The sequence below is a fragment of the Mus caroli genome, chromosome 5 (assembly GCF_900094665.2).
Source record: "Mus caroli chromosome 5, CAROLI_EIJ_v1.1, whole genome shotgun sequence".
NCBI classification, from domain to species: domain Eukaryota; kingdom Metazoa; phylum Chordata; class Mammalia; order Rodentia; family Muridae; genus Mus; species Mus caroli.
The window spans coordinates 60,928,627-60,946,551 of record NC_034574.1 but is presented as its reverse complement, the minus strand read 5'-3'; the positions used below and the strand labels follow the sequence as shown (position 1 = coordinate 60,946,551).

The 17,925-nt window shown below is 42.9% G+C and overlaps 1 protein-coding gene across 4 annotated transcripts in view; it reads left to right on the top strand.

Annotated features, from left to right (window-relative positions):
• Atp8a1 (ATPase phospholipid transporting 8A1) overlaps positions 1-17,925 on the top strand; it is a 226,127-nt gene that overhangs the window by 201,487 nt on the left and 6,715 nt on the right. For all 4 annotated transcript variants that reach the window (XM_029478096.1, XM_021162268.2, XM_021162270.2 and 1 more), the window contains 2 exons: positions 12,007-12,095; positions 12,783-12,875. In XM_029478096.1, coding sequence (XP_029333956.1) covers positions 12,007-12,095; positions 12,783-12,875 — 182 coding nt within the window. The remainder of the gene's footprint in view (positions 1-12,006; positions 12,096-12,782; positions 12,876-17,925) is intronic.

The following is a 17,925-nucleotide window of genomic DNA, read 5'->3' as shown; positions in this document are numbered from 1 at the left end:
TGTCCTGGAACTCACTCTGTAGACCAGGCTGGCCTCGAACTCAGAAATCCACCTGCCTCTGCCTCCCGAGTGCTGGGATTAAAGGCATGCGCCACCCCTCAAAAAAAAAAAGGAAAAAAAGGCATGTGCCACCACACCCGGCAGTTCTTTCCTTTCATCTTGCAGCCATCTTCCTGTTTTCATTTATCCTGTTATTTCATAGCTTACCCAGAGCCCCAGGTCAGCTTCCTAAGTTAACCAAGTATGAAACTGTTTATGTCTCCTTAAAAAGTGCCCAGAGTTCTAATCACATGGTATAGCACCCACCTCGCCTCAGCTTATCTGTAGGAATCCTACCTTCACCTTCACCTTCACCATGGCAGTGGAGATGGCCCAGCCAGCAAAGGACTTAACAAACAACCACAGGGGACAGAATTTAGTCCCCACAACCCAGAGGGTTTTTTGGTTGGTTGGTTGGTTGGTTGGTTGGTTGGTTGGTTGGTTGGATGGATGGATGGATGGATGGATGGATGGATGGATGGTTGGTTGGATGTTTAGTTGGTTGGATGTTTAGTTGGTTGGATGGTTGGTTAGCTGTTTGGTTGGCCACTTGGTTGCTTTTGTAAAAGCCAGCTGTAGTGTGATGTAATTCCATGCTTGTAACCCAACACTGGAAAAGACAAAATAAGCAGATCACTGGCACACGTTGGTCAGCCAGGTTAACTTCATTAATAAACTCCAGGCCAAAGACAGATTTGCCTCAAAAACCAAGATGGGCAATGCCCAAGGAATAACACCTGATGTTACCCTCTGCTCATATAGACACACATAGACACATGCACATAACTACACACACACACATGTGCACACACACACATATGAGAAATTTTACCTTCATCCTAGCCTTTAACCTCCTTTTAATAGCAAAATTAGCTATTAATTATAACCATCTCATTTTTTTGAAAGAAAAGTCTATGAAACAGCATGTCCTGTGGCAAGAAAACATATGGTTGTTACTAGTCTAGTAGGACCCCATGTGCCCGTATACTCTCTGAAACCCTTGTGGTATTCACTCATGGAGGAGCCACAGCAACACTCTGACATGGGTCACACCTCACAGTCAAAGTGGTCCAGTCATCTCCTCCGGGTCCTAAGAATCTGAGCTGCACTTGGAACAGCCTCTTCCTACCCCCACCCCGCTCCACCCCCGGTAACCACCGCACCCTCAAACATTTGTCCCATTTGCTTTTCTTCCCTCACCTTTTCTCCCTGGTCCTTGATGGTTTGTTTCTCAGCCATAGCAACTGTGGAGGCTTAACCCTCCTTTAGTACCAGGGTACTAAATAAGTGTTTACATTGGTGCCCGCATGCTTGGGGAAGTGGCCAGTGGTGTCTGTATGTAGCCTTCCGGTCCTCAGCTGTCCTCAGCTGCCTTTGTCAGTGTTTGGAGAGTTGTTTTATGCAAGCAACTGTAGCTTCTTTTCCTGAGGACTTGCCAGAAGGCTCATCCCCACAGGACAGGGCACAGCTCATCCTTCCATGACTCCTAGTTGGTGGTTCCTAGTTGGTGGTAGGATGTTCCCATGTGAAAACATCCCTTTGTAATTTCGCACTGGATCTCCAACAGTCATTCTGCATGCCTGCCTATAACAATCATCAAATGATAATGATTAACAAATAACTCAGTGGCCAAAATTACTAAAAGACGGTTTTTAGAAGGAATGATGACATTGGTGGGAGAAAGTGGAGTCTATGAAGTTAGCCAATTGGAGGAAAGTTTTTAAAAATAAAGAAAAAAAAAAACAGAGCAACAAGCTTGGCTGCAACTTTGAATGTTTTCTGGCTGTGATTTAAGAGGGTGGTTTTTTTTTTCTTCAGACCTGACTTGTATTTTTTTCACACCAGTACAACAGTTTATGGGGTAAGGAGGTCCCTGAGGAAAAGCGCTGTGTCATGCAAACACAGGCCAGCCTGCTTTCCAGACATGTCCAGATGATGGCACTGGGTATTTTTTAGGAATTTCCAGAAGAAATGTTTTGTTTTGTTTTTTGCAAAAATGATTAGTAAACCAGATTAAAAAAAAAATAGAAAAGCCGCTATATCGAACTCTATCAAGGGTCATTTCACATCAGGATTAATACCAGAAGCTGGGTTGCAACAACAACAACAAAAAAAAACTTTTAAATTTATTACGGCTTTGCAGACACACACTGAAAAGTGTCCCCCACTCCCAGCGCCATCTGTTTCTGCTCTCCTTGGCCTCGGGGATCTATAAAACTACCGAAGGAAATTGAAGTTAAGGAAAGAGCATGTGTTTTACAGAATTTCAGATCTCTTGATTGAGGTTTGTAAAGTCAGTCTGAAAAACAGTAAAAAATTTTTGTTGGGCCCCTTGGTGTCACCCCTGAAGAAAGACATTCATGAACTACAACATTGATAAGATTTTCCTAAACTGTGCTGTTGCCTATTTCCAGCGTCATAAATCACACTTCCTATGAGGAATTTCCTGCTTAAAATATTCCTTATCCACCTATCAGCCCTTAATTACTAGACAGCAATATAATAACTTATTGGTGGTAAGGCTAGGGCTCCCAAGGAGGGGCAGAGTTTTTTTATCTAAGATTACTGTGTTAAGCCAAGTATCCTGGAGGGAACCACTAGTTTAAACTCATCAGATGTTCTTCAGTGAGCCAAGGACAATCGCCAACCCATCCAACAAAACATGCCATCAATCACAGTCCCCATGACCCTGACAGTAAGTGGGACAAGTGGTCGGTTGCTTCGAAGCCCTTCTTGTTAAGGGAGGAGTGTCTAGAAATGCTAAGGCAGAAGAGATTTAAATACAGAAAGCACTGTCCTGATTCGGGTCCTCAGCTGGTACTTTATGCTTATGGCGTCACACTTCTTAGAGCCGTGAAGAGATGTGGAATTGTTTTTTCATATCCATGGCATCTTTCCCTCTAATGGAGAGCAAGTGTCTAACTCACTCCAGACTCTGTCTTGGGAAGCAGAGAACAGAACTGGTCCGTGCCCATAGGTGGTCTCCTGGCTGGTGACTCAGAACGTGATGTCATATCTGCGAGCCAGATGTGGTCCGCCAGATAACTGAGCAAGGGCAGAGAGTGCAGCGTGTGGCAGAGCTTTAGATACTCTTCAGGGCAATTTCCTCTGCGTTCCTTTTCTCCTGTAGTGGGGGGCAGGAAGGGGCTTAAGGTGTGAGTTACTTCTGTATGTGATGAGGTAGTGGCAGTCTTTATCCAGAGTAGAATGTAATGGGAAGAAAGAGCACCAGGACTGGATAGAAGGTGTTTTGGAAGATGGGACAGTTAGGCTGAAACTCGGATAGCTGTTGTATGAAAAAGAGTGTCTCAGGATCAAGGAAGAGAGGGCATCTCTGATCTAAGGCCTTTCTGTTTAGAGAGTAGAAATATTGAGATTTGAGATAATGTACCCCTTCTTACACAATTTACCCAGTAATACCCTAAAACCTTCAATCTGTATTTTCTCATAATCCAAGTATTACTAACTCCATCCCCATTCTGTATTGTTTTTACATTTTAAAAATAGCACAATAAGGAAAATCAAAATAAATCTACAACTCTGTTTCTAATTATTTTCACTATGCTGGGGCTGCAGCCTTAGAAAACGGCTCTTCAGAGCTACACAGTGCCTGGCATTCTCTACGCCATTTCTGAAGACTGCTCCTTCACAGCACCTTCGGTATGCAGGGCTGTATAGCCAGGCTTAACAACTGCCAGTTGATTGGGTCGCAGCGAGAGCCTCCTTTTTCTCTGAACATCTTCCTCACTGATTTATTTTCACATCACCTGCTCTGTTGAGACAGTGGAGATTCAAGAGCGAGAGCTTCTTACGGGGCATTCTAGCTTCCATACCGGGAATCTTAAGCCTTTTCCAGCCCCTTACCACCTCTGGAATTGGCCATGGTAAAGAACTGGAAATGCTGTGTGCTGGTGTCTACTTTACACATTTTCTTCGATCTTTGTCTGTTTGTTTGTTTGTGGTTGTCCTAGCAGCGAAAGGATTCCCTCCCCCTCCCCCTAGTCATCAAGAGCTGCTGGAAATAATTGCAAACATATTGGGGTTTATCCAAAACACCCTTCTCCTTATTTTCTGGATGTTCTGCCCTGTCTATTTTTATGGAGAACGTAATAATTCATCTTACACAAGAGCCCAATTCAGCTTAGCTCTGCCAGGATTTATGGAGTGCCTGCGTGCCAGGTCCTACACTGGCTATCAGGAGATCCAAAGTTCACAAACAGGTATGGTCTAGTGTGTGCGGAATAGATGGACAGAGAATACCACGCAAGCTGCAAATAGTATGCGCAGAGGAGGGAGCACTTGTCTCCTGCTATTGCTGTAGAGGGCTGCTGAGTTCCACTGTCACCTTCAGTGCCCAGATGCTGGGCATCTCCGGGACATGGAGAGAGAAAAGAGGTCTCTAGGGAGAGAACATCTCAGTAAATACAGAGTTCCTTCTATATTGTTCGGGTAGAGAGATCCCACGAAGCTCGACCTGGGTGGTTAAGGATAAACCAGACCACGGAAGTTCCTTGAATTAGCACCCACTTCTTAAACCACGATAGATGGCTCTGCCAGTGGGTTATGCGATATTCCAGAGAGTACCAGAAGCCATAGAAAACAGATTTGGATCAAAGGAAGCGAGAAATAAATGTTAGTGGTTCCTAAGTCACGGGAAACCTGTTTTATATGTCCTGGAATATAATTGCAGACCTGAGAGCATTCACTTGGGCTGAAATAAAACATCAGAAGACATTTCTTGATGATAGATGCCAGAACATAGAGTGGGCATTTCTTTTCCTATCTTAGATTTTCTCAGAAGGAAGATCTCAGCCAGACTTCCCAGGTCAGTTGAGTCTCAGTGAATTTCACATCTCTAAGCAGAAATTCACAGGAGCTTGGCATTCACTTTGGTTAAAGTGCAAGGTGGCACACTTCTTCCACTTCCTCTGGGACATATGGAGTCCACCATGGTGTTTCACAGCCTGATGCCGCTATAGTGATCCCTTCGTGTATTCGCAGGTTCAAAGCCCTGTTCTTCGGTGTCTGATAGCTGTTGATTGTGGGAGGCCGATAGGAGCTTCCTGGCCTCTGAGGCAGTCATGTTAGCAGAGGACATGTTAGCATTTGGTATATACAGGATTTATGTTACATTATTAAAAAATGATATGTATGTTATGGTTGTGGATCCCAGCTTCCATGGTAGCAAGTTGTGTCTCGGGTTGGATGAAGCAGACCCTTCCGACCACTGGCGGCAGATAGCTGAGAGAGAAATCTCTAGCAGGAAAGACCCCGTGGGTGCCTGAGGTTGGGTGGGGTGGATTGAAATTGGAATGTGGCCACACACAAAGTCTATTTTTTCCAAAGAAATATGCAACGGCTCCTATGGTCAGAAAAGGGAGAAGCCACACAGGAAGAAGAGCCAAGAAGTCTCACGTGAAAAGACATAATACCTGCAATTTGAAGCCAGCCACTGGAATAGTTTTGGGGTTTTGTTGATTTAATGATTATTTCATGAGGATGGTGCTTCCTGCGGAGATTAGCCGGCACATGGGAAAGAGGAACAGTAAACTCCCAACATAAACTTAAAAAGAGAGAGATGGGAGCTGAGAGTTTGACTTTGCCCCTCACAGAACAAACCCCTCTGAGTGTGGAAAGCTAAGCTTAGCCAGAAAGCACAGTTAATCTCCTGGCCCTGGACTTGCCATTTTTATAACCAAACCCTAAGAAACAGAATCGACTTGCCGATAGAGTTTTCTCTAACATGTTCCTTCCCTGCAAAAAGCCCTCTAAGTCGTCAAAGATACAAGCAAACCAGAAGACTCCACTTGCCATAGCAATAACGATGACTGTCACCACCAGCAGAGCAACCATCCCAGGGAAGCAGAAGGCAGTCGGCTTCACACGATTAAGTAGCCTGTGCTGGTTCAAACGTTGGGAATCTGACCCTGCGTAGTTTATTTCAGACATATTTAAGCACAGCCCAATTTGGTGAAAACTGTTCTGGTGGTGATTAACTCCATCCCATGTGTGCAGCAAAGCATGCAGTAAGCTAAGTAAATTGTAGATGTGACTACATCAAACTCTCGGTAAGGAACATGTGACACCTTCCAAAAGGATGGGCTCTACATATTGGCAAGGAAAACAAGCTTATTCGGAGGGTCTGGGGGAGAATCAGGTGTGGTCCCGAGCCACACAGGTAGCACAAAGATCACCAGGCTATTAACCATGTCAGCTCCCGGCCTTCTCATTGGATGACGAGTTATGCCTCCCTCTCTTTGAAGGAACATTCCCTTATGATTAATATTCCAGGTTCCCTAGTTCTTAGTCATCGATAAGCACAAGAGCCTTTGTGCCTCCTACTGTAAGTGTGTGTGTGTGTGTGTGTGTATAGTGTAGTGTAGTGTAGTGTAAATAAAGTTATGCCACTTGTGCTGATAGATTAAGAGCTATTAAGTAACAAAAAGCCCCTTTGTGAGTTATTGGTCAGGGGAGTCCAAGAGGCTTCCAAAACATTACAGGTTATTGATATTGCCCTTGGTTTCCTCCCAGCCATTGAAGGTAAGTCCTTATTGCTAATGTTACCACATACTTCAGACATAGAAGCTGGATCCAAGCTGGAAACCTCCTCTCTGAGGATTAGCTTTCTTAATACCAGAAGATACTATACAAGCTACCAAGGAAGGGAAGTAGCCAGTGTCCCACCTAGCTGTGACATCAATGAAACATAGCATTGGCCAGCATAATAAGATGTCCCTACAGGAAATAGCCAGTATCCTACCTGACTGTGACACTCGTGAGACACAACAACAATGACCAGCATAACAAGATGTCCCTACAGGTCACACTTACCTTCCTCTCTATTCAGGACCTCCAAACAATCAGCTTTCTTTCTCCTCATTGCATTCTGTGGGCAGGATCTTGAAGAACTGAAATAATATTCCCACCTATGGACAGGCATTTATTCAGCCAGCTGCAGGGTATCCAGTTCACTGTTGCTGTTCCCAGCAGATATCTGTATCCCATTGCCTTGGAATAGCATTCTAAGGCTCATCATTACACTGGCTAAAAGCTAACTGCTCAGTGGGCTCTTTATCTTCTCCACGCTTAAGCTGCCACACACGTGTCTGAGAGCCTGTGGTCACTTCACCACACCTGGGTCCCTGGAGCCTTGTAGGACTGATGATCACAAGACAGTATTCATGATACAGAGAAGCTGGATGGAATTTGACACGTAGTACAGAAACTAAATTATCAAGTTAACAGGAATGACTTACTGTGTTGGCATCTCTTTCCCAAAGGATTCCAGGGGGATCTCTGAATTATCACAATTACCATGGTTCTCCACACCCCACAACTGTGATGGTGCATGTTTTTAAATTTGATTTAATTTAGTGTGTTTTGTTGTTGTTGTTGTTGTTGTTGAACTGTGGAGAAAAGCTGTCACTGATAGCTTGCTACAGCTTTTGAGAACATGAGTCCTGGTTGTGCCTGTCTATTGCGATCTACTCATAGGAAGATGACTGGGCTCTCCTTATGATCAGAGACCAGCACAGAATCGCATGCACTTGAGACTCACCCCAAGGATGCTTTACCTTTCACTCACTTCCCTTGAACGTGTGCAAGTTCTGCGCATCTATTCTTTTTGGAGATTATTTTTCTCCTCGCTATTTTTAAATATAGAAACCCTTGTATAAAGCCTTATCTAGACAATATCACTTATTGGGTTTTGTTGTTTTGTTCTTTTGATTTTGTTGGAGTGCTGTGGATTGAACTTAGGCCTCCCACACAGTACATGAATGGTTTATCCACTGAGGAATATTCCTCAGGCCTGTTTTTTGGGAGTTTTTACACTGTCAATTGTTGCTAACATCAACTTGTAGCTCCTTTGGATTTGTATTTTTTTCTCTTTTTTGGTTTTTCGAGACAGGGTTTCTCTGTGTAGTCCTGGCTGTCCGGGAACTCACTCTGTAGACCAGGCTGGCCTTGAACTCAGAAATCTGCCTGCCTCTGCCTCCCGAGTGCTGGGATTAAAGGTGTGCACCACCACCATTATTTTTTCTTAAACAAACAAACAAACAAGGAATGAGACAAAAGAACAAAGGGAGGGAGGGAGGGAGGGAGGGAGGGAAGAAGAAACTGCCCAAGTTTTAAGCCAGGCATGGTACCATATGTCTGTAACCCTTGTCCTCAGGAGGCAGAAGCAGACAGTTCATTTTCAAGTTTAAAGCCAGCCTGGGCCACATGGCGAAAACTTTTTTTTTTTTTTTTTGAAAAATAAAGAAGGGAAGGAAGGGAGGGAGGAAAGGAGGGAGGGAGGGAGAGGGAGAGAGGGGAAAAGAAAGTCACCAAGTGATTTTTCTCTACTCTCTCCTTCTCTCTGCCTTTCTCTGCCTCTGCTACCCTCTAAACTCCCCTCCCATGCCCTGAATAAACTCTATTCTATACTAAAAAAAAAAAAAGAAAGAAAGAAAGTCACCAAGTTTTATAGCACTGTTTTCTTAATAATTTCTCTATAAAATTAATATATGATAATTTCTATTTTCTCCATTTCTTGTGAGCAAATTTATATAAGACTGGTATACTTAGCCAAGCCCACTCCTGTTAGCAAATCTATAAGCCTGAAACTTTATTAATTTATGTTGACCCATACTGTATGTTGACATTGGAAAATATTGCATAAGACAAGCATGCATATGTATAAAGCAATCAAAATCATAAAATTTATGAACTGATTTGCACTTAACTTGATAAGAGAAAAACTCCCTTCCTTAAAGCTCCTGGGACAGATCGCTAGAAAAAAACAGGAGAAGAGAGAGAGTCCACTAAAGAATTCTAAAAATGAAGATAAACATAAGGGAAGGCAGGCATCACTAATAATGAATGCTGCCATGTTGCACTGTGGGGTTTGGTTCTTAAACCCACTTGATAGCTGAGGAAGCAGTCTGCAAAGGTCCTAACCATGGAGTCTCAGTGGCAGCCATGGGCACCAGCAGACCAAGTCAGAGGCTGTGGGCACCAGGCCTGCTCTGGCTCAGGTACAAGGGCTCTCAAGCGTGCTTTTCTTTTGAGAGCCGTCTGTATGTAATGGAGAGTCAGAATAAGTAATTATGCCTTCCCAACCTGCCTAGTGGCAAAGTCTGAGACAGACAAGAACTGTGCAGCCAAGGGTTTACCTGCAGGCAGCAAATTTGAGTTCTCTTCATTCTACAAGGCTGAACTTGGGCAAGCTGATTGTGTTGAACATCTCTCTGGTATGGAAAGGCTGGTGTTCCCCCACAGTGGGTCAGGGAACAAGACTATAGCTGGTCCTGGTCCTGCATCTCTACTGGGCTACTTGCACAATAAGCTGATGTTTTTTTCAAGTACTCTTCTGCAGGTTTATGTGAAAATATGAGCGGTTTCCCCTGCCTGGGTTATATGTTCCATTGGAGTTAGCCCTAGTTTATTTTGAAGCCCTAGGGCTCCCACCCGGGGCCTCTGCAGAGATAAGCAATTACTTGTTCCCCACATAGGGCACAGGCAAGCCTGCCGTGTTACCAACCACAAGGCCCTAAGCACTTAGATTCCCTTCTCACACCCCTCCGCTTTTTTGTGACAAATTCCATTTGGTTTCACAAGACCTGGAAGAGGACAAGAGACACTTGGCACTGCCCCCCAATCTCCCACATTCAGGACCATTTACAAACTGCTCTAAGGGGAAGCCCCAGACCAACCAGGGACAGACACTCCCGTAAGCGCCATTGTCTGCGCACGGCTTGGCTTTTCCCAGCTGACCTGCCTGCAAGTGGGGAAATGTGAAAAGTTAGAGACAAACTGGCTTCCACAGAGGGAGGGGAGCCTTCTTGTACAGAAAGGAAGGAAATACCTCTGTGGGATTTCATTTTTCCCCCTCCTCTTCATCCAAAAAAATACAAAGAGACTCTCTGTCTTAAATGGGGACGACGGCTTTAAATCTTTTAGGTTTGGATTAACGCTGCAAAAGAAAAAAAAAATCTGACAGGCTTTCAGATATGACTCAGAAAAAGTCTTCACCCCCCTTCAATTCACGTTGTTCATTTGTAAAGCCAAAGGCGGGTAGCTGAATAGCAGGCTGTAGTTACCCCACTCTGTCATTAGCATGACAATGGTCAGAATTAGCAGCCCACAGGGTCCAAGTTTTTCTTGTCTGCAAAGACTTTAACTTGAGGTTAATACACAGCAGCCAAAAGCAAGAAGTCTTTTCTTCTCTTGTTCTCAACATTAAAATACATAAGCCAGGCAAAGGTGTTTTCGCTTATATGACTTAGCATCTCATCTTACCCTTTTCCCCAGGAAGAAAAAGACATGAAAGGGTTTTTGTTTTGTTTAGGGTTGTTTTGTTTTCTAATAGCTGTTACCTTCCTAGAAGGCGTCCTTGAATGGAAACAAAGGCCCTGGAGGTGATAGACATTTCCTGTTACATAGTTACTGTTGGTTTTCACTATTGAGGATGTCAACCAACGTGTCCCAGATCATGTTTTGCTTATTAAATAAAGTGACTTTTATGGGCATATTTTTCACGAGTTGATGTCTAGAATACGCATGCGGTGCTTCAGAACCCATGCAAACAGATTTTATTTTCAGAGATTTTTACCGAGGGCATGTTTTTATTTTAAATGGGCAGAGATATCAGCCCCATATTACAGGGGCAGGGGGAAGCTTAGCATCCTTGTGACAGTCATATCAGTAACCTGCATTCCTGCAGAGAAAATGGGAGGAGTTCCTGGTCCCCCTTTGAGGATCAAAATGAAAAGGAGACCCAAGTCATAATTTAAAATTACCTTCCTATTTAATGAGGATTGATGGGCTAGGACGATGAATAATTGTTACTGTATGTAGAATTAAATGCTAGATCATCTTAATTCCTGAATTCAAGTTTTAAAAACAAACAAACAAAGAAACAAAAAACCCAACCCTTCTTGTATGATTTGTAGCCAGAGGTAGGTGTGCATGTGTTAGTTGACAACTTTGTATTGTAATATAATAGCTCATTTACAGACGGAGTGAGTACTATAGGCCTGCCCTTGAGAAGCAAATCAACTCACAAAAGTAAAACCAAAATATGTCTCTTACTGTGCAAATCAGTTCTTTTTAAACTCTGGGTAATCTAACTTCGCAATGATGCTACTTTATTTTAATCACAAACAACTAATAGAATTTATTACCTTCTTTAAATTATAGAACAATTTTTGTTTATAGTCTGACAGGCTCTGATACACAATTTAAGATCTAATACTATGAGATAATTAAAGTTAATTTTAGTATACCTTTATTTGAGTTTCACATACTAGATATTTGGGTTGACTTTAGCAATAATAGATATACACTGATAAAATGTATGTAAATCATTGAGCCAGAATAACGTTATGTCTATCCACTTGCCCAAATAATCAAGTTGATATTTTCATAGATATCTTAATTTGATTGCACCATTGTCATAATATGTCTGGATGATTTTTAATGGCTTGCAGTGTGATAAGTATCAAGTTAATTTTCATGTGCCAGAATTGGTAAATTTTGTCTCTAAATATGAATTATCTTATATGCCATTTGATTTCATTTAATTCAGTATATTGGATTTCTTCAGAAAGATTGATGATGATGCTCTATTGGAAAAGGTCAAATTTTACATTTCATGTCATTAAGCATAATCATTTTTAAATCCATATATATGTGTGTATGTGTGTGTGTGTGTGTGTGTGTGTGTATACATATATATGAAAAGATTTGGATGCATGATTAAACCTCTCCATCAGCTACCTGAGAGGGAAAAGGCGCATAAAGGCATGCCATGACAAATATGGCTTTTAATCATAAACATCTTAAGAGTTTGAATTCAGAGTATGGTCTTTCCCCGTATAAAATGCTACTTAAGCTACCTTCCTTAAATTAAGCTAAGAAACTACGTGTGACTGGTGTATGTCTTAGCTCTGCGGAAGTATCAACTGTCTGTGATGATGTTCGCAGGCAGCCATGCTCTTCAGCTCTGGAGTCTTCTGGGTGGGCTTGCTCTCCATCCCCGTGGCGTCCTTGCTTCTGGATGTGCTGTACAAAGTGTGAGTATGTGATCTTTGACTAAATACGAAGTAACACGCACGCATGTCACCCCTTGGGGCCCTGTGGTTCCCAAACATGTAAACTGTGCAAAATAGGTGCCAGTGGTATTTACCAATTTTAAAGAAGGGAGGCATGATTCAAGAATGAGAAAACTAAATTAGTTTAAAAAGCAAAATGAGAAATAAAGTGGGTGTGTTCGGGTGACATCAAGGAGAGGTGCCATGATTGGACTGGAGAAAATATCATCAGAAAATATCTGAGCTTTAGAAATCACTTGCAAGAACTCAAAATAGAAAGGAAATGATTTTCACCTCCAAACATGTCTTTTACATATTGTGAAAAGAAATTTCTTGCTTCCCTGGTTCTAAATATATATAAAATATAAAGGCAACAAAAACGTTGCAATTTTTCTTAATAGTTATATTTTTAAATGATCTTTTCTTGTAATATAGTTATTAAAGTTAATGTTTATTTAGCAGCTAACTTAGTATTATAAAAATCTCAGTTATTTGTTAAGACTATTGTCCCTATATTGCTAAATAAAAGTGTCCTAGCTTTTTAAGATTTGTGAAAGCTCTCCTTGTCCCTTGTTAAGGCCCTGCTTGCCAGCGGCGAGACAGTAAGCCACATGCCAGCATCCTTATCTTCCTAGGAGACTTTCCATGCAGATCCTTTTCTCCCCACAGCATCAAGAGGACGGCCTTTAAAACCTTAGTGGATGAAGTTCAGGAGCTTGAGGCGAAATCTCAAGACCCGGGTGCAGTCGTACTTGGGAAGAGGTAAAAAGCAGATGCAACATGTTCTTTCAAAAGAGAAGTTTACATTTCGTCCTTACCAGCGGTGGGAAATAAGCCGTATAACCGGCATTTATCATCTGACTTGGGACTGGTGATATTGTTGACAGATTTTGGGATCAGAGAGGTAGGGGCTCAAGACAGATCTAGCATTAAATAGTCTGTTGTCTTAGACAAGTTCTTAATGACCAGAGCCTCAAATTTTTCCATCAATAAAATGGGACTCACATGCCTACTTTAAACTGGCTGTGATGCGTAAGTGAAACAATGGAAACAAGGAGAGACCGGCCTTTAGTCACAGCACTTAGGTGGCTGAGGCAAGTAATCGTAAGTTTGAGGCCAGCCTGGCTGCATGAGAAATGTCAGGCCAACCTCAGTTACCTATTAAGACCTTGTCTCTAAAGACAAACTAAAGAACTGAAAGAGAGACTATAAAATACGTAGCATAGTGTCAAGTGTTTGTTGTTTTATAACAAATTTTTAAAGGAAAAGAATTTTTATCTCGAAACAGTATTAATAATTTTTAAAGGTCTGAAATCAGAATTACGGTTTGCGCTTTCAGCCTAGTGAAGTCTTAGGAACCAGCCTAGACCCAGGTCATCCAATGAGTGAGTTCCACTTTCCAGGCTTTTTTCCTTACCACCCCATCCTCTGAAACCACAAGGCTAGATGGCAGATAAATCCACTACATGCACAAAAGAAAATCAACTACAAGCAATCCAGAATAAGACATAACCACGCAGCTTGCGCTGGGGACACACTTCATTTTCCTCTCATCCTGCTAGCCAGCCCAGAGGCCTTGTCTAAAGCCCTTAGGAAACACTTTTTTATCAAGCAGTATGCCACCTTAGTCTTGCTTCAGCATTTTTGATTCAGTTTGGCGGACTGGGATTGATGTTAGAGTGGGAGCTGAAGCTGAGGCCCTGACCTCTGAGCCTTACAGCCTCTCATTGGTTCAGAGCAGCCCATGGGACACTACTGTGGAGCTCTGTTTTGAACTTAATGGTCCCAGCATATCTCCAGTATATCCGGTCACTTGAGCTCCTCGCTGTGGTCTGTATACACAGACCCACGGGACCCAGACAGCAGCACAATGCCAACAGGTCCTGTCCAGTTGAGAACACGGGGGCTCAGAGAGATTGGGTCCCAAAAATTGTCAGCCTTGAACCTAGGCCAGTTGATTGAAGAGGTCCCGCTCCAAAGAATAGTTCAGCATCACAGGGTTCATTAAACAAAAGCGCCTTTTCTGTGGCCTGGGACCTACATTCTTTCTGTCTTTGTTTTCTCTCTTTCAGTGATACAAAGGGTAAAGAAACATTCTAGCTCATGAAACTAAATAAAGTAAGAAATAGGAGAGAAGGGCCACTGATGATACTGTTTCTGTGTTTCGAGTAGATTCTCCTTTGCAAGTATGTTGCCAAGGTCTGCATTCACCCCTCCTTGTCTTTTACCAGTTACTGACCAGGTCTGCTAGGACGGAAATGATGATGGTCTCCGGATCCTAATCATTCTATGAGTCAGCAATGTGTGTAGCCCCTTCCACTAAATAAAAAGTAAACCAGCAGAGGCTGGAAAGCGGGCTTAGGGGTTAAGAGCACTTAGCACTCTTGCACAGGACCTCACTCTTGCACAGGACCTGCTTTGGATGCCCAGCACCCACATGGAAACTCACAGCCATCAGTAAATCCAATCCCAGGGGCTCTGTCACCCCCTCTTGACTTCCACCAACACCAAGCATGTATGCTGTGCACCTGCATACATGCAGACAAAACACGGGACGCATAAAATAAAGTTTGAAAAATCAAAAAACCAGAAAGAAACGGATTATACCCCATAGAACTACTCTATTTAAAAGACTCCAGATATCCTCCCCCCCCCCCACCCTGCAGTTTTCCCAGCTCATTTGCCTTTTAAAATATCTATTCAGCTTTCCTCCGGGAATGAGTTATACCTAAGTAAATACTACAAGCCAAGCCCTGGTCCAGCACATACCTGCATTCTTGCTGCTCACTGGTGATCAAGGAGAGCATGGTGGCTTCCTGCTAAAAAAGCAGCTCGAGGAGGGGCAAAGCAGAAGGATCTGCAGGAGACAGCAACAGGGCAGGAAAGCTGTCCTGCTAACCTAGATGTTTATCAAACAGCCATAACAAACTGAGGGTGAATTCAAAAACCAGAGGCCAGAGCTGGAAGACAGCTTAGTGGAGAAAAGCATTTGCCATGTAAGCATTAGGACCAGGGGAAAGTCTCCAGCACCATGTCAAAAGCTGCGTGTGCTTACCCATGCCTGCAACCCCTGCATGTTGGAGGGGTGGAGGCTGGAAGATTGTTGGGGCTTGCTAAAGTCAGCCTGTTTCCAAATTTAGTGAAAGATGCTGTCTGTAAAGAATAAGGTGGGAAGTGATAGAGCAGGACCCCTGATGGTCTCATGCCCTTCACAGTGTTTGAATAGGCACACACTCAAAAACTATATTGGGGTGTGGGGGATGATGAGGGGTTATGGAGAGACTGTGGCCGTGTTGGCTATTGCTGGAGTATGTGTGATGTGTATCTTATGGTGTCCAGGTAAATAATGATAATGAGACTCACAGTTTGCTACTCAGCTGTGGCCATTAGCCAGCAGAGCTAGCTAATCTGTTTCTTAACAGATCTGAGTTCAGGGTCTTTGGGTCCAGGCTTCACCAACTTTCCCACTGTTTGTCGCATAGTCTCAGCATAGAGAGGAGCCTAGGGACTGTGGGTGGCAGATGATTTGTTCATGGAGGAACATGGTGACACCTGCTCCCAGCTTCTTAGTATTGTTTCTTAGTGGAAAGCACTTTTGGCGTTGTCCTAGAACTAACAAAATTATATCTTCCAGTTTTTCCTGTGGTTTTTATGTCAATATGGCAGGACATAGTCTGTGGGAAATACCATATAGAAAAGCTGTTCTGGGGCTAAGATGGATTGCCAGTATAGTTCCATGGAATCTTTAGCGCCTGGGTTCAGATCACATTAAAAGCCAGGCACAGCAGAGCATGACTATAAACTCTGGCTGTGAGGCCAGAGACTGGCAGATCCCCAAAGCTCGTCTGTTGAGCCAGACCCTTGCTCAGTGACTGACAAGATCCTGTCTCAAAAATTAAAGGTAGAGGATGATCAAAAACAGGCACACCGTCCATCCTTCCACGTGTTCATGCACACATGTAGACAACTACACTAGTGAATAACATTCGCCAAAAATACAGCACAACACGTAGGTATATATGCACACACTAATTTTTGCAATATTCTTTTGTAAGGGCTTTTCTTCAGAGTGCCCATCACTACCGTGAAAGGGGATGGAGTATTACTTCCTCCTAGGCAGAGATTAGGCCCATTAGGGTTGTGGTTCATTCTTTCGGCAGCACTGCTTTCTCACCATGCTGTACATTAACCCTTTCATGACTAGATGTGTCCCTTTACTTGTAGAGGAAAGGGTTTGTCTCAGCTTACAGGTTACCATCATCCAGGGAAGCCAGGGCTGGAACTGATGGCAGAAACCATGGAGGAGTGTTACTTACTGGTTTCCTTTCTCTGGTACTTTCTTACAGAGTCAAGGCCCACCAGCTCAGGGTGCCATGATACCAGCTCAGGCCCATAGCCCACAGTAGGCTGAGCCCTACCACATTAATTAGCAATCAAGAAAACACCCCCACAGAGTTGCCCAGAGACCAGCCTCACGGAGGCAGTTCCTCGGTTAACATTCCCTCTTCTTGTGTATGCCTAGGTTTAAGTCAAGTTGACGAAAACTAACCAGCTCACCAAACCAATAAATGCCACTTTACTGTCCTTCAAAAGTGACCAAAATTCCTTTAAAATAAAACATTCTTTGACTGTATATAAGTTTTTACCAACTGTAACATATTTCTGTGTTTCTAGAAGAAATACTATAGTTAAACACAATGTCTTTTCATTTACTTCCAGCAAATACCTAAGTTAAATGATTGCCATGAGTTAGAAATAAAGCAACAATGTTTAACTGATAGTTACTGTGTGATTAAACAGACTTGGAATTTGCATATCTTGGTATGTAAATGAAAGGCCCTACAAGACTGAGAGAAACTGCTCCCTAAGAATTGTAATAGATGTGGTTTTAGTGTGGCTAGATCTTGTTCCTTCTCTTTCTCTCTTCTATCACACTGAGTAAAGCTATCCAACAACAAAAACCCTAGACTTTTACTATACTTATTCAATATGTTATCCAAATACTATAATGAGACCCAGTAGTATTCTTAGTCCCCATAAACATGAATGATATAAAAGTACATCAATTTTGAAATGATAAATGATTGCCTAAGGGTAGGATAGAAACAGAGATATCCAGGTCATCATCACTTCTAGTTTATGAAGCACCCTGCTACAGATGGCGCTTATATTCTGGAGTGGGGACTCTGCTGCACGAGAACGAAAGCAGAAAACACAGTCACCAAGGAAAGAACAGGGCAACAAAAATGTACTTGTTTTCTCAGCATGAGGTGGAATGAGGGCTTCAGGAATTAAAATCCATGTACAGCAGTAGCTCTCTCACACCAAGCCAATGTTAAGCACAAACGGAGGCATCAAAAGAAAAAGAAAAGGAAAGGAAAGAAAAGAAAAAGAAAAAAAAAATCCTTACAAAGTACCTTTTCTAATAAAATCCCTGGGGTTTGGGAGACTCGGGTGGGAGGGACCAGCACTTGTTGACTGCTTCCTAAGTGTCAGTCACTTTGTTGACAAGTGGCTAAACCCTCCCTGTGTGCCAGAGAGTTCTGTATTGTCCTCCCATTATAAGTGAGATGACCAAGGAAGGTTTGTCTACTGTGAACAAGCTAACAAGTAGCAGACTCAGAATCGAGTCAAAACCAGACTTCAAGGTCTATGCTCTTTCCTGATGGCTGTGCTTCTTTCCCAAGAAGGTCTCAGTGCTAAAAGATAGATCGATGGGGGGCTGGTGAGATGGCTCAGTGGGTAAGAGCACCCGACTGCTCTTCCGAAGGTCCAGAGTTCAAATCCCAGCAACCACATGGTGGCTCACAAC